The sequence below is a fragment of the Loxodonta africana genome, chromosome 8 (assembly GCF_030014295.1).
Source record: "Loxodonta africana isolate mLoxAfr1 chromosome 8, mLoxAfr1.hap2, whole genome shotgun sequence".
Lineage (NCBI taxonomy): Eukaryota > Metazoa > Chordata > Mammalia > Proboscidea > Elephantidae > Loxodonta > Loxodonta africana.
Genome location: NC_087349.1, coordinates 46,315,431 through 46,338,332, shown reverse-complemented (window position 1 = coordinate 46,338,332; position 22,902 = coordinate 46,315,431). Strand labels below are relative to the sequence as shown.

General features: G+C 39.7%; 2 protein-coding genes across 3 annotated transcripts in view; one reads left to right on the top strand and one right to left on the bottom strand.

Annotated features, from left to right (window-relative positions):
- Positions 1–22,902, bottom strand: part of FBXL13 (F-box and leucine rich repeat protein 13) — a 298,479-nt gene that overhangs the window by 134,174 nt on the left and 141,403 nt on the right. The window lies entirely within an intron of this gene.
- Positions 1,751–22,356, top strand: LRRC17 (leucine rich repeat containing 17). Its single transcript, XM_023544488.2, has 3 exons — positions 1,751–2,690; positions 14,462–14,617; positions 21,566–22,356. The coding sequence occupies exons 1-3, from the start codon at positions 1,919–1,921 to the stop codon at positions 21,961–21,963; spliced, it is 1,326 nt and encodes a 441-aa protein (XP_023400256.1). The 5' UTR covers positions 1,751–1,918; the 3' UTR covers positions 21,964–22,356.

The window sequence follows — 22,902 nt, the reverse complement described above, 5'->3', positions numbered from 1 at the left end:
AAGTTAAAAGGACTGCACAATGAATACCCATGTATCCACCACCTAGACTCTATAATTTACATTTTACTATATTTGCTTTATCACATATCCACCCACCTCTCTAGTGGTCCATCAATCCATCTTACAGTTTTACGAATTTCAAAGTAAGTTACAGATCAGCACACTTCTCCTAAAAACTTCAGCATGCACATCATTAATAGAGTTCAATGTTTGTTTATGACTTTTTAGGTTAGAATTATGTACAATTTATATACAGTGAAACGCAGATAGAGATGAGGAGGGCTGGAAAGGCTAAGTGCCTGAAGAGCTCTAGGACCAGAGGCAAGTGCTGAGCCTGGGCTCAAACCTGGTCTCCAGACTCCAAAGCCACTGCACAGCTTATGGTCTCACAGGGGAGACAAGACATGTATGCAAATAGCTAGACAGCAAAGCATCCCACAATCTGTGCCCTGGATCTAGATGGAAGTAAGTGCCACTCCAAATCCAAGATAGAAGAAAAGCATTTAGGGGAGGACACACAAACCAATGAATAGGAGGAATTCTTAAGGCAAAGAAGAGGGAAGGCATTCAAAGTGGAGGAGGTGCCATGAAGCAGGAAAACTCCAGGCAAGGGATGATCCTAGCATTCCGACTGCTACAGTGAATGGAAAAAACATCTGCTGCTTATAACCACATAGCCCCACATGAACAACAGCAGAAATGTTATTCATTATAAATCCATATTGAGCATTTCTTCCTTTGCCAAGAGTGGACTATGTCCTAAGTAATAAATGCAAACCAGGAATACTTTCAGAATTAAAAAAAAAAAAAAAAAATGAACACAATTCTTAAGAATGTGTTGATCTCAGATGTTATCAGTACAGGAAGAAAAATAGGTTCCCAAAATAATGTAAGTAATTAAGTTTATGAGATAAATGCTCTTATAGAATAGCTACTTTATACTTTCATAAATTCAGCAAATATTTATTGAGAACCTGCTATGTGCCAGAGACTCTACAGTGCTGAAATACAGCAGCAAACAATATAGAAATCCTGCCCTTAAGGGGGTGCGTAGCAGAGAGGGAGACTGAGAATGAAAAAAGAAGGAATGGATCTACTTTGACAGATAGTGGTAAGTGCTATGGAGAAAGGGGGTGAGTAGGAGGGGATGTGATTTTAAACAGGGTGGTCACAGAAGACTTCACTGAGAAGGTGGCATTGAGCCAAGAAGAACGATGCAATTTACTCTGAGCATTTCCAGAGCCCACAGTCAACGTGGCTGGTGGTTGGGAAACAATAAAGCAAAGAGAAAGCAAGCTCAGGAGGACAGGTATTTGAGGCCTACTCTTGGTTGCTTATCTCAAGTCTAAAAGGAATTCCCTTATTTTTTTAAAAATGATGAATCACAGGTTTAAGTTTTCATATATGGTCACTCTGAGTCAGCATGGACTCCATGGCAATGGGTTTTTAATCTCTAACCTTTGTGGTGTACCCAGGACCCGGTGCTGTGAAAGGCCTTGCAGGCATCAGCCCGTTTCATCCTCCCAACAATACAACGGGGTGTCCTTAGGCCCCTTTTACAGATGCTGAAGATGAGGCTAAACAACTAGCCTGGGGTTGCACAGTTAGCAGGTAGAAGAGCACTGATTCAAAGTCAGGGCCACTACACCAGGTGAGTAAGAGGGTGTGCAGCCTTCCTCACCACTTCTGCATAAATCTTTTTATCTGGAGTGCCCTTCTTAAAAAATAAAGTTAACACTGTGTTCTTAACAGCTTCTAATATTCTTTTTCTCTTCCAGCCCAGGCATTACACGTACCCCAGCTGGGTCTTTTTGTTCCTGAACTGCTTTAGTTAAGATTGCTCAAACTTGGATTTCAAAGGAATATTTTCATTGCTCCATCTGTCACACCCCGTAATTGGGGCCAGCTGGATGTCAGGATGCATGTGGTTACCATTGCAATCCTGCTCTTCTTTTGTAAAGCCGCTGAGCTCCGCAGGGCAAGCCCTGGGGGCTCAAGAAGCCAAGTGAATCCCAGCAGGGCCAACGGGGGCCGGAGAGGCTCCAATCCAGTCAAACGCTATGCGCCAGGCCTCCCCTGTGAAGTGTACACTTACCTTCATGAGAAATACTTAGATTGCCAAGAGAGAAAACTGGTTTATGTGCTGCCTGACTGGCCCCAGGATTTGCTGCACATGCTATTAGCAAGAAACAAGATGCGCGTATTGAAGAATAACATGTTTTCCAAGTTTAAGAAGCTGAAAAGCCTGGATCTGCAACAGAATGAGATCTCCAAAATTGAGAGTGAGGCTTTCTTTGGTTTAAACAAACTTACCACCCTCTTACTGCAGCACAACCAGATCAAAGTTTTGACGGAGGAGGTATTCATTTACATGCCTCTCCTGAGCTACCTGCGCCTGTACGACAACCCTTGGCACTGTACTTGTGAGATAGAAACACTTATTTCAATGTTGCAGGTTCCAAAGAACCGGAATTTGGGGAACTATGCCAAATGTGAAAGCCCACACGAACTAAAAAATAAAAAACTGCGCCAGATAAAATCTAAACAGCTATGTAATGAAGAAGAACAGGAACAACCGGACCCAAAACCCCAAGTGTCAGGGAGACCTCCAGTCATCAAGCCTGAGGTGGACTCTACTCTTTGCCACAATTACGTCTTTCCCATACAAACTCTGGACTGCAAAAGAAAAGGTTTGTACTAAGTTTCTTACTTTCATTCTATGGACAATTAAAAAATGCTCTTTTGAGTCTTAAAACCGTCCCTATACCCCACCATGCCTTGGAATTTCTGGGGTCACTTCCACCAGAACTCTTCCCCCAGTGGCAATGGAATTTACTCCAAGCATTTCTGGAGTCCAGACTCCCATGGTTGGTGATGGGGAGGAGGCAGTAGAAGAGAGGTGGAAGTATGCTCAGGAGGGGCAACTTTTTGGCAGAGCTTCCAAGCAGTTCAGAACAGTTAATGGTTCAGTAATTGTCAACTTAAATAAGGGCAGCATGCACGTTGAGGGAACCACTGTTTCCTAACCAAACCAAATCTTTTGCCCATGCGATTTTGACTGCAGTAGAAAACAAACAGCTATGCCCTGCTCAAAAATGGCAGCTGACGTTGCAGCTTTGAATATGTGTCACTCTCCACTGTTCTGCCAATAATTCAATTTCTCACATCAGGCTCCTGAAACTTTTGGAATCCATGGAGGAGATAGGCACCCCAGTGGAGCAGTGTTTAAGCATTCGGCTGCTAACCAAAAGGTCAGCAGTTGAAATACATCAGCTGCTCTTTGGAAACACTGTGGGGCAGTTCTACTCTGTCCTATAGGGTCGCTGTTGGAATAGGCTCGATGGCAATGGGTTTGGGTGGGTTGCAAGAGATTGGATTATTGGCAAGACTGGGGAGAGTGACACATATTCAAAGCAGTGCACTTAGGCTGCCATCTTTGGGCCGGGGACCACTGTTTGTTTCCTAACCAAACCAAACCTGCTGCTGTCAAGTCAATTCAGACTCATAGCGACCCTATAGGACAGAGTAGAAGTGCCCCCAGAGAGTCCAAGGCTGTAATCGTTATGAAAGATGCCTTTGCATTATGGTGTTGGTAAAGAATATTGACTATACCATGGACTGCCAGAAGGATGAACAAATCTGTCTTGGAAGAAGTACAGCCAGAATGATCCTTAGAAGCAAGGATGGCGAGACTTCATCTCACTTCCTTTGGGCACGTTATCAGGAGGGACCAGACCCTGGAGAGGGACATCATGCTTGGTGAAGTAGAGGGTCAACAAAAAAGAGGAAAATCCTCAAGGAAATAGATCAACACAGTGGCTGTAACAATGGGCTCAAGCATAACAACAATTGTGAGAATGGGGCAGAACTGGGCAGTGTTTCATTCTGTAGTACATAGGGTCCCTATAAGTGGGAACCAGCTCAATGGCACCCAACAACAACAATCTCTATGAAAGCACACTGCCACATCTTTTTCTCACGGAACACTAGTGGGTTCAAATCACCGACCTTCTGGTTAGCTTAGCGCTTAGCCACTGTGCCACCAGGGCTCCTTGTTTGTTTCCTACCGGGGTCAAAATCCCACGGGAAAAAGATCTGGTTGCTGTGTAACACATATGCTGCCCTAGTTTACATCTGCAATTACTGTACAGTTCCCGAACCATTCAGAACTGTTCAAAGCCCTGCTGGGTCCTAGTCACATTTGCTCATCTCAAACCACAGCTATAAGGGATTCCTTTAATTTCTTAAATCTGGTGTAATTTAATTTAGGTAAACCAATGTGTATGAAATCAAATGCAAGTGTGTGTTGTTAGGTGCCATGGAGTCAGTTCTAACTCATAGCAACCCTACGTGCAACAGAACGAAACACTACCTGGTCCTGTGCCATCCTCACAATTGTTGGTATGCTTGACCTAATTGTTGCAACCACTGTCATTACATCTCATTGAGGGTCTTCCTCTTTTTCACTGACCCTCTACTTTACCAAGCATGATGTCCTTCTCCAAGGACTGGTCCCTCCTGATAACATGTCCAAAGTAAGTGAAACGAAGTCTCGCCGTCCTCACCTCTACGGAGCATTCTGGCTGTACTTCTTCCAAGACAGATACGTTCATTCTTTTGCTACTCCATGGTATATTCAATATTCTTCACCAACACCATAATTCAAAGGCATCAGTTCTTCTTCAGTCTCTTTATTCATAGTCCAGCTTTCGCATGCATATGAGGTGACTGAAAACACCATAGCTTGGGTAAGGCACACCTTAGTCCTCGAAGTGACATCTTTGCTTTTTAACAGTTTAAAGAGGTCTTTTTGCAGCAGATTTGCCCAGTGCAATACGTCCTTTGATTTCCTGACTGCTGCTTCCATGGGTATTGATTGTGGATCCAAGTGAAATGAAATCCTTGACAACTTCAACTTTTTTCCATTTATCACGATGTTGCTTATTGGTCCAGTCGTGAGGATTTTTGTTTTCTTTATGTTGAGGTATAATCCATACTGAAGGCTCTTGTCTTTGATTTTCATCAGTGTTTCAAGTCTTCTTCACTTTTCAGCAAGCAAGGTTATGTCATCTGCATATCACAGGTTGTTAATGAGTCTTGCCCCAATCCTGATGCCACATTCTTCTTCACATAGTCCAGCTTCTCAGATGATTTGCTCAGCATACAGATCCTGATGCACACCTTTCCTAATTTTAAACTACGCAGTATCCCCTTGTTCTGTTTGAACGACTGGCTCTTGGCCTGTACCTGGGTTCCACATGAGCACAATTAAGTGTTCTGGAATTCCCATTCTTCACAATGTTATCCATAATTTGTTATGATCCACATAGTCAAATGCCTTTCATAGTCAATAAAACACAGGTAGCATCTTTCTGGTATTCTCTACTTTTTGCCAAGATTTATCTGACATCAGTAATGATAGCCCTCATTCCACATCCTCTTCTGAATCTGGTTTGAATTTATGGCAGCTCTCTGTTGATGTACTGCAGCAACCGTTTTTGAAATATCTTCAGCAAAATTTTACTCACATGTAATACTAATGATATTGTTCTTTAATTTCCACATTCTGTTGAATCACCTTTCTTTGGAATCGGCACAAATATGGATCTCTTCCAGTCAGTTGGCTGGGTATCTGTCTTCCAAATTTCTTGGCATAGATGAGTAAGCGCTTCCAGTGTTGCATCCATTTGTTGAAACATCTCATTGGTATTCCATCAATGCCTTCAGTGCAGCTTAGACTTCTTCCTTCTTACCATTGGTTCCTGATCATATGCTACCCCTGAAATGGTTGAATGTCAACCAATTCCTTTTGGTACATTGACTGTGTGTATTCTTTCCCTCTCCTTTTGATGCTTCTTGTCATTTAATATTCTGCCCATAGAATCCTTCAATATTGCCACTCGAGGCAGAATATTTTCTTCTGAGAAGAGAAATGCTGAGTGTGTTCTTCCTTTTTGGTTTTCTAACTTCAAGTCTTTGCACATTTCATTATAGTACTTTACTTTGTCTTCTCGAGCCACCCTTTGAAATCTTCTGTTCAGCTTTTTTACTTCATCATTTCTTCCATTCGCTTTAGCTACTCTGGGTTCAAGAGCAAGTTTCAGAGTCTCTTCTAACATTCATTTTGGTCTTTCCCTGTCTTTTTAATGATCTTTTGCTTTCGTCATGTATGATGTCCTTGATGTCATCCCACAACTTGTCTGGTCTTCAGTCATTCGTGTTCAATGCATCAAATCTATTCTTGAGATGGTTTCTGAAATCAGGTTGGATATTCTCAAGGTCGTACTTTGGCTCTCGGGACTGTTTTAATTTTCTTCCCTTTACTTGAACTTGTGTATGAGCAACTGTTGGTCTTTTCCACAGTTGGCCCTGGCCTTGTTCTGACTGATGATATTGAGCTTCTCCATCATCTCTTTCCACAGATACTTCCGATTCGATTCCTGTGTATTCTATCTGGCAAGGTCCATATGTATAGTCACTGTTTATGTTGTTGATAAAAGGTATTTCCAATGAATAGGTCATTGGTCTTGCAAGAGGTTATTTACATTAACCTGACTTACTCCAATTAAAGTCAAAACATGACAGCAACTAACAACAGCACCCCAGTTAAATTCAAAACGTGGCGTGCTTCTGTGGGGACACAGTAACTTCAAGGAAATCACCTGCTGAACAGGACTTGTGAGAATACTCTAAGATAGAGGCCAAACAGGATGTAGCCATGGCACATCTGTCTTTCTTATAATTTCTTCCCAAGGATTTAATATATACCTGTAACTTCCTGTATCTTAATTGCCCCCAAATTATCCAAAATAAAACATAAAAATATTTAAAAGTTCAAATTTAAATTATTTAATACAAGAACTATGTGATTAAGAAAATCTTTCTAGAATATTACCTGCTTCCTGCAAATCATTACTGGCTTTCACATCCCACACAAATATGTGCTAGTGATGTGCAGGACTTGCACATGCAGGATAAATCCAGGATAATTCTCGAAATAAGGAAATAGATGGGAGATTTTCACAATGCTTTTGACATGTTAGTTGAAGACCAATGTTCTCAAAGGGTAGTCTGGGAACAGCTAATCTACCCTAGAATAACAAACTATATGACAGTGTCTATATATTTCATTTCTGGTAGGAATTTGTAATTTATTTGTAATATTAAACTAAAGCCAGGCATCATTTGGATTAGAGTCATATAAAGTGGTATCATCCCTTGCACTTATTTTGGGAGGTGTTGCTTTATTTCTTTGAGGACAAAAGAAAGGGAAAGCTAAGAGGATCTCTCAAGGAAACCATGAGCAGGAATTTGTTGACATTGAGAAATCAGGCAACCTGAGCCAAGAGTAAATTTGTTCGTTCATCAGCAAAGTCATGCTCAATCTTAACCTTAACTTTGATTCTGAAAGGTGGTACCTGGTTAGGTCACACACAGCTGTGTGGCATGGAGAGGTTTGCTTACTTCAATGCCCTGTGAACAGGGTATAGTTTGATGTATAGTAGAGCAGTTATAGAATCATAACCTAGGAAAAATGCTGTTCTAGGCTTCTCTGAATTTGAGAAAAAGTGCTCATTAACTGAGAACCTACTATGCTCCAGGTACTCCACCCACATGCTGTCCACAACTTCCAGGAAGGCAGTTCTACCACACAGGTGAGAAAAATCAGGCCCAGGGAGATTTAGCTACTTGGCTGAGGTCTCGCAGGTAAGCAGCAAAGCTGAAACTTGAACCCTGGTCTACCTAAGCCAGAACCTGTGAGCTCTTCATCTTGCTGTCCCACAGCATTATCCGATCATGTTCAAACAAGCAGCTACCTCAACAACTGAAGCATTAGAGAATTACAGAGTCAGTATGTGGTTTCTCTGTAGCCAGACAGGGTAGAATTTCCCTGACATTGTTTGGGTGACTACCTAGTGCTTCATACTGAAAGCATGTTTTACTAGAATTTCCTTTGTGATGCTTAGATTTAAAACTTTACATATGCTTAAAATTAATACAAAGCTACTACCTTAGACTTGGGTTATAAAAATTACTTGATAAGCTATTTTACTTCTCGCTAATGTTAATTTGCACTTGCTGCACCAAGGATCCAAGAGAAAAATAGGTATCATTAAATTCATTAATTATCTGAAAAAAAAAAACTATCTACACAAAAATGAAGACATCTACAGCTAAATTATACTGTAACCTAAAAAAGATAACATATTAGGATATATCTTTCTTTCTTACTGCCTTTTTTCACTCTGGGCCATCCTTTCCCCCAGGACTGAATGCTCCTCTTAGGCTCTGTACAAGTACACCCGGTACGTGATCTCATAGGAGCCACATACAGGGTTTCCGCATGGAAGCTGAGCCGTTTCCAGCTGACTTGGAATGAGTCACATGGTATCCATAGGGTGTTTAATGTGTGACAGTTTGACCACATAGACTTCAAAGATCTCTATTTCTTCCCTAAACATCTGACAACAAGAAAAAGAAATAATGACTTTATTCACTGGGACACAGACACTCTGCCAACAAAACTTAGTCTTTCAAAGGGAATCAGCGTGGGATTAGTTGAAAGGCATGTTCAGGCCATCTTGAGGTGAATGGATTTGCCAAAAACACATGTAAGTAAAAGTTTTTAAACAGCTTTTACCTTCACATTTACCAGAATAATTTACTCATTTTTAAGGGGTCATTTTATTTCTAAGATGAGGGCTGGGTAGAATTATGCAGGTAGATTGCTCCCAGCTGCTTCTGAAGTTAAGGGCACAATTTTACCCATGGCTTGAACAATAGTTAAGGATTTTTAAGTTGTAATAAACAGGATCATTTATGTCTTTCACCTACTATTACCAAGACTTTGGAACAGTCCTGAGGTGGCTGACAACCAGGATAGCCTACAAAATGGGAAATTATATAGAGAAAATTACCCAATTTCCTCCTCAAAATCAACAGTTTGGTTGGGGGAGCAAATGAGGTTTGTAGAGTAATAATCAAGTGAATTTCGTCATTTGTTTGTTGAGGGTTTACCAAGAATTTTGAATAGCAGTAAATATGGAGACCACATGATGCCTGGTTATGTGATGACCATATGATACCTGGTCTAGAAATGGCAACTGGCCAAATTTGACTTCTTGTCTGGGAAAATTCATATTATATTCTCTTGATCAAAGACAAATATACATTACCTCAATATTTGCAATTCTCATTCGAGTTCTAAGGTAAAAGTACTAAAGAACTGTTTTTATTCAATATAACACAGAAGATTTTTCCAACTCTTTCCAAGCCATACTTGTACAGGCTTTGGTTTGCATTTCCTGGGATTACTCGTAGATCCTATTTTTACTCAGGGCTGCTGCTGACAACCCTGAGGTTGGTTTGCAATCCATATTCCTTTTCCAGCATCCAGAAGTCTGCCACATTGCTTAAGTTGGGTTTCAGGGTGTTCTCATAAACTTTTTTTTCTACCCATTTATTTGTGGTTAACCCACTTTAGCTTGTCCTACAGTGGTTGCTTAGGAGTCCTACTGGCATCCATCCTCATGTCTGGCCCAGAGATGTGGGTTCAGCAAGCAAGTCCTGATAAATAGGCTGCTTTCTAGAACGTAGGAGGTGCTAACTCTGGTGATAAGGCCTACCTACAGCCCTTGAGGACTCTGCCATTTGGAGAATGAGGAGCCATCTGGAGGAGCAACATGACTGACATATTTTAACAGGATCACATGGGCTTAGGACACTAAAAAAAAACTCAAAAAAAAAGTTGTTATTTTTTTTTTAGTGTCCTAAGCCCATGTGATCCTGTTAAAATATGTCATGTCATAGGACACTGTTGGAATACAAATCCATCATAAATTGGAATCGTCCATCATAAGTACAAAATGATGGTGGTTGGGACCAGTGTGGTAGCAGTGAAGTAGAGAGAAGGGATAGGATACTGGATATTTTAAAATACGCCTCTATTCTGCATTGAAAGCCTCTGAAGAAGATGCCACAGCCTTTCTCAATAATTATTCTAATCCTAAGTGTGAAGAAATTATTTCTATCTGTCCTCAGACTTCAGTTGTCTCTATACCTTTCAGATACTGCTAACATCTCTATCCTCTTGTTTACTTGTAGAACCTATTGTTGCAGTATTTTAATAAATTCAAATCTTAAAATCTTTCTTCTTTAAATTTTTGGCAGACACAACCTAAGTCAAACTGAATATTATCAGAAGACAGAAAAAAGATCGCTTCAAATTTTCACAGCACTTCTATTAAAAGAGGCCTAACATTCCTGAGGAAACCCTGGTGGTGTAGTGGTTAAGTGCTATGACTGCCAGCCAAAAGGTCAGCAGTTCAAGTCCACCAGGCACTCCTTGGAAATTCTATGGGGCAATTCTACCCTGACCTATAGGGTCGCTATTCGTTGGAATCTACTTGACAGTGATGGGTTTGGTTTTGTTGGTTTAACATTCCTGAAAGGGGCCCTGGTGGCACAATGGTTAAGCATTCGGGTGCTAACAGAAAGGCTGGTGGTTCAGATCCACCCAGGAGCTCTGTGGGAGAAAGACCTTGTGATCTGCTTTCATAAAGATTACAGCCTAGAAAACACTACAGGGTGGTTCCGCTCTATCACATTGGGTCACTATGAGTCGGAATCGACTTGCTAGCACACAACGACAAAAATATTCCTGAACCATAAACCTCAAAAAAATTCAGTAAGCCCTTATTACTTACCATGTATTAGTTATTCATTGAAGACCCTGGGTGGTGCAAATGGTTAATGAACTCAGCCGCTAACCAAAAGGTTGAAAGTTCGAGGCTACCCAGAGGTGTCTCAGAAGAAAGACCTGATGATCTACTACTAAAATTCAGCCATTGAAAACCCTATGGAGCATGATTCTACTCTGACACGCACAGGGATAGTCATGAGTCAGAGTGAACAGCAACTGGTGGAGTTATCTATTGCCGTGTAACAAATTGTCCCAAAACTTAGTGGCCCAAAATCATACATATTTATTATCTCACAGTTGCTGTGGATCAAGAATCAGGTATGGCTTAGCTGAGCCTTGTTTTAGGGACTTTCACAAGGCTGCAGTCAAGGCGTTGATCAGGGCTCAGGGCTCAGGCCTCAGGTCTGTGGTCTCATTTGAAGGCTGAACTGGGAAAGGATCCTCTTCCAAGCTCACGTGGTTGGTGGTAATATTCAGTTCCTTGAGGATTGTTAGGCTGAGAGCCTTAGTTTCTTGCTGGCAGTTGGCGAAAGGCTACCAATCAAATCCTTGCCATTTCAATTCTCCAACATGGCAGCTTACTTTATCAAAGCCAGCAAGAAAGATTCTGCTAGGAGGATGAAAGTCACAGCTTCTTATAACTTAATCATGGAAGTGACATCCACCACAATTGCCATACGGTGCAGTGGTTAAGCCCTTGGCTACTAACCTAAAGGTCTGAGGTTCAAACCCACTAGCTGCTCCAAGGGAGAAAGATGTGGCAGTCTGCTTCGTTAAAGATTTACAGCCTTGGAAACCTTATGGGGGCAGTTCTACTCTGTCCTATAGGGTCGCTATGAGTCAGAATCAATTCAACAGCAATGGATTTGTTTTTTTTTTTAATAGGTTAGAAGCAAATCACTAAATTTAGCCCATACCCAAGGGGCTATCAATAAGTGAGGATGATTGGGTACCACTTTAGAAGCTGTCTCTCCCATATACCACTTATTTATTTACTCCACAGTGTTCAAGGCCTCCCTGGTGAACCTTCCATGATGTGTGTGTGTGTGGGTGGAGGGGAGGGGTGCACAGAAAATAGAAAAAGACCCAGTAAAATATATAATATGTCTGATAATGATAACTGCCATGGAGAAAAATAAAGCAGGCAACAGTATTATTGTTACTATTGTTACCCACTTGGAGGCAGAGATATGTCATTTTAAATATAGAGCTAGGAAGGTCTCAAGGCCTCCCCCCTATCTCCCCCACACTCACCCTACCTGTCAAGCTTGATAGGGTATTCTGGGGCAGATGGAAAAGCAAAAATGAAGCAGAAAGGTAATATGGAGAGGCAGCAGATCATAGTGGTTAGAAGTATAAATTCTGGGGATAGCATGGCTGGGTTTAAATCCAGCTGTGTGGCCATGAGTAAGTTAACTAACCTCTCTATGTCTTACTTTCCTCATCTGTAAAATGAGGGATAATAATGGTTCTTAACTCATAGGATTCTTGTCACTTAATATTTGTTAGCACATCTAGAACAGTCCCTGCACATAGATACTAAGGTACCATGATCCCATGAAGAAGGAAAAGCAGATTTAACGGTATTAAAAGATAATTAAGGAACTGACAATGCCATTCCATTAAAGACCATGAATTTTGAGGTGCTTAAAGAAATAAGCCTAGTCTTTATGATTATAAATATACTATGGATTAAGAAATCATAAATATTGATTTCTTAATCATAAATATCAGAATTTTAATATTTAGAATAAATTATTAGAAATTAAATTATTCTGTACTAAAGGGACATTATGGATAAATGGACACTACCTTTCATAAATTTATTTTATTGTAGCCAGTTTAAAGAGCTTCTAGTTCTTCAGAAAGCCTTTGAGTCATGCTATTTCTCAGTATCAGTTAATCTGGGCATTTTATTGTTATTTATGGTTTTCCTTCTTAGGGACAGATTTACTTCTCTTCATGGGCTTTATTTGCTCTACTTAAAACTGAATAAAATATCTTCAGAACATTTTGCTAATGATTGTGAGAAAGGGATATATTATACTAAAATATAAACACACTTCACATTATCTAAAAGCATGATTTAAAGAAGCACAACAGTAAAAGATTTGTTGTTGTTAGCTACCATTGAGTGGGTGAACCTTGATTTCCCATTAACCTGTGTAAAATAACGTGGACTCCTCTTCCAGGGGTGTTTCCTATATTAGTAGTAGTAGTAGTCGTACTACTATTGTTATTGCTACTCAGGAGTCTGTACCCAGGAAGAGTCAGGGTGTGATGGAGTATAAACTAAATCACAAGGATTCAGAGCGTAACTGGGTGACGTGGAAAGAGGGGCAGCAAGTGAGGACTACTCTTTCTTTGACTTTAGCACCCGGGGAAAAGAGAAATATGATAATCACATAGGGGTCATCAGGGTCAAGAACTTTTGTTTTTAGAGTGGAGATTTATTGTCATTAGCTGCTGTCAAGTTGATTTCGACTCAGCAACCCCATGTGACAGAGTAGAACTACCCCAGAAATATCCTAGGCTGTAGTCTTTATGGAAGCAGATAGCCAGGTCTTTCTCCTGCAGAGCTTAGTGGATTTGAACCGCCAACCTTTCAGTTAGCAGCTGAGCACTTAACCTTTTGCACCACCAGGTAACTGAGCTTAATTGTGGGCTGATAAAAGGAGTCTAAGGAGAGGGATGAAATGAAGATGCAACAAAATCTGTTCGCACAGAGTTGATTCTGACTCATACCAACGTTATAAGAATAGAACAGAACAGCCCCGTAGGGTTTCCAAGGCTATAATCTTTACAGAAGCAGATTGCCACATCTTTCTCCCGAGGAGCAGCTGGTGGGTTCCAACCACCAACCTTTTGGTTAGCAGCTGAGCGCTTAACCCCTTCATCACCAGGGGCTCTTTTAGATGCAACAAAGAGGCAATAATTGACAGACAAAACTCCTTTAGGACTGGTAAGGGAATGGAAGGGGGCACATATACAGCAGCTGGATTTATTTGTTTTGTTTTGGCTTTACAAAAAAAAAAAGCTTTCCAGGTGATTCTAATGGGTAGCCAGGATTGAGCCCACCTCCTTGCCTGATGACTCAGAGTCAAAGAAGCTGCACTACTACCGGTCCTTCCCTTGACCGTTTGCTGCTATCTCTGTGAAGTTTCTGATCAGCTCAGAAAAGGGTGATATCCCCTCCTCTAAGCCTGACACAAGGAGCTCTGATGGAGTGGTGGTTAAGCACTCAGCTGCTAAATGAAAGGTCAAATCCGCCAGCCACTCCATAGGAGAAAGATGTGGCAGTACGCTTCCATAAAGATTACAGCTTTAGAAACCCTATATAGGGCAGTTCTGCTCCGTCCTATAGGGTCACTATGAGTCAGAATTGACTTACTGGTAATGGGTTTGGTTTTTTTTGTAGGGCTGACACACTTAGTTCACTGGGCTCTGATGGAATTAGCGAATCCAAAAATCAGCCAATGAAAATACTGCAGTCACAATGGACCAATCTGCAACCAATAATGGGGATGGTGCAGGACTGCACAGCATTTAGTTCCCTTGTGCATGGGGTTACCATGAGTTGGGGATTAACTTAATAATAGCTAAGAATAACAACCTTACTCATGCTAAATGTGTTATTTGGCTTTAGTATCCCTTTCCCCTTTATCTTTAAGAGCTGACTCTTCAACCACATGGCTATAACAGTGTGGAGAAAATGATGAGGGGATAGCATGATAACCTAGATGTTATTATTTTTTCCAGAATTGAAGAAAGTTCCAAAAAACATCCCACCAGATATTGTTAAACTTGACTTATCATACAATAAAATCCACCAACTTCGACCCAAGGAGTTTGAAGATGTTCATGAGCTAAAGAAATTAAATCTCAGCAGCAATGGCATTGAGTTCATAGATCCTGGTAAGTTCCACTGAATAGGCCCTTACTGATGACAGGTATTCTCTGATTTTACTTATGGCACCAAATACAATAAATACAACTTAGTTTTTTAAATAAAAAACAAAGTAAATAATAAAAAAGCATGTATTTAAATTAAACATGAAGTTTTACCCCACAGGACTGTCAGTTTGTTGTACTGTGGTGGATTGTGTGTTGATCTGATTCTGGAAGCTATGCCACCAGTATTTCAAATACCAGCAGGGTCACTCATGGTGGACAGGTTTCAGCAGAGCTTCTAGACTAAGATAGACTTAGGAAGAAGGATCTGGTGGTCTACTTCTGAAAAAACTGGCCAATGAAAACCTTATGAATAGCAGCAGAACATTGTCTGATACAGTGCTGGAAGATGAGGCCCTCAGGTTGGAAGGCACTCAAAATATGACTGGGGAAGAACTGCCTTCTCAAAGTGGAGTTGACCTCAATGACATGGATGCAGTAGAGCTTTCATGACCTTCATTTGTTGATGTGGCACAACTAAAATGAGAAGAAACAGCTGCAAACATCCAGCAATAATCAGAAAGTGAAATGTACAAAGTATGAACTTAGGAAAATAGGAAGTAATCAAAAATGGAGTATATAAAGATCAACATCCTAGGCATTAGCGAGCTGAAATGGATTGTTATTGGCCATTCTGAATCAGATAATCATATGGTCTACTATGTCAGGAATGACAAATTGAAGAGAAATGGTATCAAATTCATTGTCAAAAAGTACTTTCAAGATCTATCCTGAAGTACAGTGCTGTAAGTGATACGATAATATTCATACTCCTACAAGAAAGACCAGTTAATACACTAGTACTCAAATTTACCCACCATTAATGCCAAAATGAGGACATTGAAGATTTTTACAAACTTTTGCAGTCTGAAATTGATCAAACATGCAATCAAGATGCATTGATAAATTACTGGTAATTGGAATGCAAAAGTTGGAAACAAAGAAGAAAGATCAGTAGTTGAAGACTATGGCCTTGGTGATAGAAACAATGCCAGAGATCGCATGATAGAATTTTGTAAGACTAATGACTTATTCATTGCAAATACTTTTCATCAGCATAAATGGCAGCTATACACGTGAACCTTACCAGATGGAAAACACAGGAATCAAATCAACTACATCTGTGGAAAGAGACAATGGAAAAGCTCTATATCATCAGTCAGAACAAGGCCAGGAGCAGGCTGTGGAACAGACCAGCAATCGCTCATAAGCAAGTTGAAGTTGAAGAAAATTAAAACAAGTCCATGACAGCCAAAATACCGCCTTGAGTATATTCCACCTAAATTTGGACACCATCTCAAGAATAGATTTGACTCAATGAACACTAATGACTGCAGACCAGTTGTGGGGTGACATCAAGGACATCATACATGTAGAAAGCAAGAGGTCATTGAAAAGATAGGAAAGAAAGGAAAGGCCAGAATGGATGTCAGAAGAGACTCTGAAAGTTGCTCTTGGATGTAGATTTGCTAAAGTGAATGGAAGAAATGATGAAGTAAAAGAGCTGAACAGAAGATTTCAGAGGGTGGCTCAAGAAGATAAAGTATTATAATGAAAAGTGCAAAGACCTAGAGTTAGAAAACCAAAAGGGAAGAACAGGCTTGGTGTTTCTCAAGCTGAAAGAATTGAAGAAAAAATTCAAGCCTTGACTTGCAATTTTGAAGGATTCTGTGGGTTTATGGGCAAAATATTGAACAATGCAAGAAGCATCAAAAGAATATAGAAGGAATACACAGAGTCACTGTACCAAGAAGTATCGGTCAATGTTCAACCATTTCAGGAGGTAACATATGATCAAGAACTGATGGTATGAAAGAAGAAGTCCAAGCTGCACTGAAGGTATTGGTAAAAAACATGGCTCCAGGATATGACGGAATACCAATTGAGACATTTCAACAAATGGATGCAGCACTGGAGGTGCTCACTTGTCTATGCCAAAAAATTTGGGAAACCGTTTCCTGACCAATTGACTGGAAGACATTCATATTTGTACCCATTCCAAAGAAAGGCAATCCAAAAGAATGAGGAAATTATCAAACAATATCATTAATATCACACTCAAGTAAAATTTTGCTGAAGATATTTCAAAAAAGGTTGCTGCAGTACATCAACATGGAGCTGCCAGAAATTCAAGCCTGATTCAGAAGAGGACATGGAACAAGGGCTATCATTGCTGATGTCAGATAGATCTTGGCTGAGAGCAGAATACCAGAAAGATGTTTACCTATATTTTACTGGCTATGCAAAGGCATTCGACTGTGTGGATCACAGCAAATTATGGATAACATTGTGAAGAATGGGAATTCCAGAACACTTAATTCTGTTCATGTGGAACCTGTACATAGACCAAGAGGCAGTTGTTCAAACAGAACAAGTGGATACTGAGTGGTTTAAAGTCAGGAAAGGTGTGCTTCGGGGTTGTATCCTTTCACCATTCTTATTCAATCTGTATGCTGAGCAAACAATCTGAGAAACTGGCCTATATGAAGAAGAATGGGGTATCAGGATTGGAGGAAGACTCATTAACAACCTACGATATGCAAATGACACAACCTTACTTTTTGAATGGGAAGAGGACTTGGAGCATGTACTAATGAAGATCAAAGACCACAGCCTTGAGTACGGATTACAGCTCAACTTAAAAAAAAAAAAATTTTTTTTTCTTTTTTTATAAAAAAAAAATCTTCACAACTGGACCAGTAAGCAACATTATGATAAACAGAGAAAATATTGAAGTTGTCAAGGGTTTAATTTTACTTGGATCCAAAATCAATGCTCATGGAAGCAGTAGTCAAAAAATCAAAGAATGTATTGCATTGGGCAAGTCTGCTGCAAAAGTCTTCTTTCAAGTGTTGAAAAGCAAAGATGTTACTTTAAGAATTAACCTTAATCCTCATGTCTGACCCAAACCATGATATTTTCCATCAATTCATGCATGTGAAAGCTGGACTATGAATAAGGAAGACCAAAGAAGAATTGATGCCTTTGAATTATAGTGTTGGCAAAGAATATTGAATATACCATGGACTTCCAGATGAAGGAATAAGCCTGTCTTCAAAGAAGTACAGCCAGAGTGCTCCTTAGAACCAAGGATGGCTAGACTTTGTCTCAAGTACTTTGCATATGTTATTAGGAAGGATCAGTTCCTGGAGAAGGACATTATGCTTAGTAAAGTGAAGGGTGGACGAAAAAGAGGAAGACCCTCAATAAGATGGATTGACACAGTGGCTGCAACAATGGACTCCAACATAGCAACGATTGTGAGGATGACATAGGACCGGGCAGTGTTTCTTTCTGTTGTACACAGGGTTGCTACAAGTCAGAACTGACTTGACAGCACCTAACAACAACAACAAATGGAATCTAAATTAGAACCTTTTTGTCTCTCAGAGAAATATTTGCCAGGATGTTGTTTTATAAAGTATATAACCCCATATATTACAATTGGCCCAAATAGTTAAAGTGTTTTTTAGAATAGACGAAGAGAATAAAGATATGTGACTAGTGGTCAGTAATACTCTAAGAATTTAGTAATTTTTGGAGACAAATTCAGATTCATCATTTTCTTCATCATTCACCAGGCCCCAATTTGCTTAAAATAAGCTTGGTACAATTTAACAAGCTCATAAATTATGACAAAAAGTGCTCAAAGCAGAACCAGTCATGTCTTACTTAATCCCAGCTCAAGATCAAGCCTCTTTTCCATCTTCCAAGTCCCTTCTCCACTTGCCAATCTGAGCCCCTGGCAGAGACGAGCTTGGTAAATTAAGTAAAAACACTAGATTTGGAAAGCACTGAGAATTACTGCAATATTGATCTGATTTTTTAGTATATACAGCATTTGTGTTTTTCCAATGCTATTTCAATTTGAGAAATCCAGTCTATAAAAATGATTATTAATACTATTAATAATTCCATGTTAATGTCATAAATGTTTTAAATAACTCGTTTCTTCTGATTTTCTTATTGGCAATTTAATAACCATTAATATAACATTAGGTGCTCTGGTGGTGCAGCAGTTAAAGCGACTGGCTGCTAACCAAAATGTCAGATGTTCGAAACCGCTAGCGGCTCTGTAGGAGAAAGATGTGGCTGTCTTCTGCAGAGATTTTCAGCCTTGGAAACCCTATGGGGTTGCTATGAGTAGGAATCCACTCAAGGGCAGTGGGTTTGGTTAAATATAACATTAGGATTCTAACATTATAGAAGTGAAAATTGAGAATGAAAGTTCTGGAGCAACAAAGGTATATTTTAGTATTAATAACATCTTTTTAAAATATTAGGAAATCATGATTTTACAAATTTTCCCAGGGGACAATATGATACACTTATACGTTAGCCTGGACAGATAGTGTGAACTTGGGGGTATCTTTCAATTGTGAAGTCAGAAGCAATGTTTCCTTCACAGTAAAAAAGACTATACTACAGAGACACTCTTCTCCCAAATGAAATGACAATCATATTAGTATGCAGGTCCACCACTGGTAGACAACCTCCGCAAATCCGGGTCAGGATGAAGAATGGGGAGGTAGAGAGGGAGACTCTTTCTGTTCCCCCAGACCCAAAGAACTGCAGGAAATCTATGCTATGCCTCAGGTCCCAGACACTGTATTCCAAAACTGTAGTTTACTCTCAAAGTATTAGTACAAACAGGTTTTATGGCTACCTCTAAAAGAGACTAACATGCTAGTTATCATATGGCCAAAGTTAAAATGAATTTATTACAGTAGTGAATAGTAGTGCAACAGTGTTTTCATTATAATAGAACTATAGTACATAAAGAAAACTATAGAAAAATGAGAGAAGACAATGCAGAGAGATTAAATAATAGAGTAAAATGGATTCGATTACTTCTCTATGAGTCGGGATTGACTTGACGGCACTGGGTTTACATTTTTGGGGTTTTTTTTGGTGATGTTTTCCATCATCGGCTATGGATTTTCCATAGTTGCTAAGATTCCTCCATGATTTTCTACCCTTGGGATCTTCTGAAGATGTTTTAATCTGGTACCAATTATGTTTTTCTTGCTGACACCCAATGTGTTCTCTGTTATCAGCTCATCCATTCCAACTCATAGTGACCCTGTAGGACAGAACTGCCCCACAAGGTTTCCAAGGTTGTAAATCTTTACAGAAGCAGACTGCCACATCTTTCTACCACAAAGCAGCCAGTGGGTTTGAGCTGCCGACCTTTCGGTTAACAGCTGAGCACTTAACCACTGTACCACCAGGGCTCCTCCTGTTTTCAGCAGCAGTACTTTTTTTAAATCTTTGTTCAGTTCAGTCCTAAAACCTGTTGCCCATGGCTGTCGTGTTGATTCTGATTAATAGCGACTGTATAGGGCAGAGTAGAACTGCCCCATGAGGTTTCCAAGGCTGTAATTTTTACGGAAGCAAACTGTCACATCTTTCTTCTGAGTAGCAGCTGGTGAGTTCGAATTGCCCACTTCCGGTTCACAGCTGAGCGCTTAGCCACTGCACCACTAGGGCTCCAGTTCTGTCCCAGGAAAGTATTTTATAGCATCAGCAAATATGCACTGAGCGCCTACCAAATGCCAAGCAATTTGCTCGGTGCCGTCTTCTGGAGCAAAAAACATCTCAGCACTTACATAAGGTAAAACGACCTAAAGGAGTTTTAAAATAAAAGACCTTCTACCTTTCAGGGCCTTTGAGATGAAACACTGCCAAAGTAGGCTTGCTTTAACAATTTATGTTGGTAGTTATACAAATGCAACGAGATTGCTAGTCTTTAAAAGGCACGGATAACAATCAAGTAACATGCCAGGCATTATTGCAGAAAGGGAAAGATGACACCAGATGAAAGCTAGCTTTCCCAAATGCTAGAATACATACGGTTTAAGTAACAACTATGACACGTTCAAAATAAAATTCAGGAATGTTTACACATGCTTCCAGTTTGAAGGGCTGACTTGTTTTAACTAAGTTTGTGAGATCATTGACTAAGAGAGTTTTAGCAAATAGAAAAAAAAGTAACATATTCAGAACTATCACCACAAGGGCTGGCCTTTTGTCACTACCCCCCAGCTCTCACACCATTGTTTTGCACCAAAAAAAACTTCAAATACTGTTTTTAGTGAGAATTATCAGTTTTATCCAAGAAAAAATTATAAGAGAATTGTTAATGGTATTCATATGAGAACACATTTTCCAAACTCAACATAAGGGCACTGTATGCTCTAACCAGAGTATTTTTAAATAGTAATGAGAAAATTGTTTGAAATAGAAACCAAATATTTGAAATGAGGATTGACCCATAAATTCTGGAGTGTCTGGTTGGTCCACATCAATTGTAATGGGGATAATCTAAGCTTAGATTTCTCTGCTCTTGGAGGAGAAGGGGCTTTTTGTTTTGTTTTATGTGTGTGAATATTTGTTTTAATCATCCACCCTTCAGCAGAATTAAATACATATGGTTTCAAAGTTGATAGATACCACAGCTTGTTGAAACATGTCCAGGTATTTTCAAAACATTGGTATAATTGTTTTCAGACTCTATGGGAATATAATCTCCGACCCTACCCCTAAAATGAGAAATGCTGTTTTCTAGGCACTTTCAGAGTTTACTAATATCCCAGGGAGCTGTCAAATCTTCACCAGACACATTTTTCACTTTTCTTATGCACTTATGTCTTATATCTGAAATATTTTCCTAATTCTTGCAGCATTCTTCCAGTGAGTATAAAAAATGCAGATGAACCCAAAATACATTTTTTAAAAAACCTAACTTAAAACTGATTTTTCAAATAGAATAACTGAATTCTAGTCAATCTAATGAAGGGAAAAGCTTTGTTTGAGTAGAAATATATTTCAGAGTTTTGCATTTAAACGTATATACACCATATGGTTGCATTTTACTTACTCATTGGTTTAATAAATATTTTCTGTTTATAGCTGCTTTTTCAGGGCTCACACATTTAGAAGAGTTAGACTTATCAAACAACAGTTTGCAAAACTTTGATTACGGAGTATTAGAAGACTTGTATTTTTTGAAACTCTTGTGGCTCAGAGATAACCCCTGGAGATGTGACTACAACATCCACTACCTCTACTACTGGTTAAAGCACCATTACAACGTCCACTATAACGGCCTGGAGTGCAAAATGCCTGAAGAATACAAAGGCTGGTTTGTGGGAAAATACGTTCGGAGTTACTATGAAGAATGCCCCAAAGACAAGTTACCAGCATACCCTGAAACATTCGACCAGGATACCGAAGACGACGAGTGGGAAAAAATACATACGGATCACACAGCAAAGAAACAAAGTGTAAGAATCACTATTGTGGGATGACTTCAAAAATTGTTATAGTTTTAACTAGTTTTGTATTTGCTATGCTAGTGTCAGAAAATCTTGTTTACATTTTGATGACTGTGTTGCCTATTTATGCAAGGTCATCCAGCTAAAGGAGGGTTTCTTGAATTATTATTATTGTGACGATTATAGTAATCAAGGGAATAGTCTCATCCTGCTTGCCTGTCTGCTTGTGGAGCAGCCTCCGGTGACACACTGGTTACCTGCAGGAGTTGGGTCCTAATGATGACATTAGTATTTCATAATGTCCTGTATAAATGTTTTTACTGTGTTTTGAAAATAATAATAATAAAAAAAATTGGTTCATTTTTACATGCCTTTGGATGGCTGTTTGTACATACCTAAAGATGATCAAAATGAAGATAAAAACACTTAGTCATAATGAAATGTTATCCTCCCCCTTTATTTTTCCAGTAAGTCAATGTATGTATTGAATCTATTTCCATTTCGGCTTCCTGTGCATCCCAAAATGAGATCCCCAAAATTCTCAACCACTTTTAGCTGATCCTTGCAAAATACTGTCAGCTAGACCTGAAAAAGAATTTGTCTCAAGCAACAAGTGAAGAATATGAGAATTATACTGGTGCCCGGTCAGAAGATGGGACTCTGAGAAGCAGTTGTAGATGGTGTCAGTAAGGAGCCCTAAAGAAGTATCAATGCCAGTGACGTGGAAACAGCATTAAGTTTTGAGCAAGGCTCGCACTCGGAAGCCACCTCTCAGTGGGAGAAGGGCCTGAGTCTCCCTGATAAGCTTAATATGTCAAGGAGCATAAAATAAAGGGTGAAGTTAGGATTCAGGGTCAGGATTTGGGATGAAGCAGAAACAAACAGGAAGCAATATCAGAGGCAACTAACTGAGGGAGTGGACGGCACCCAAGAGAATCCCATAATTTGCGTTTGCAGGTTAAATTCTCTCAC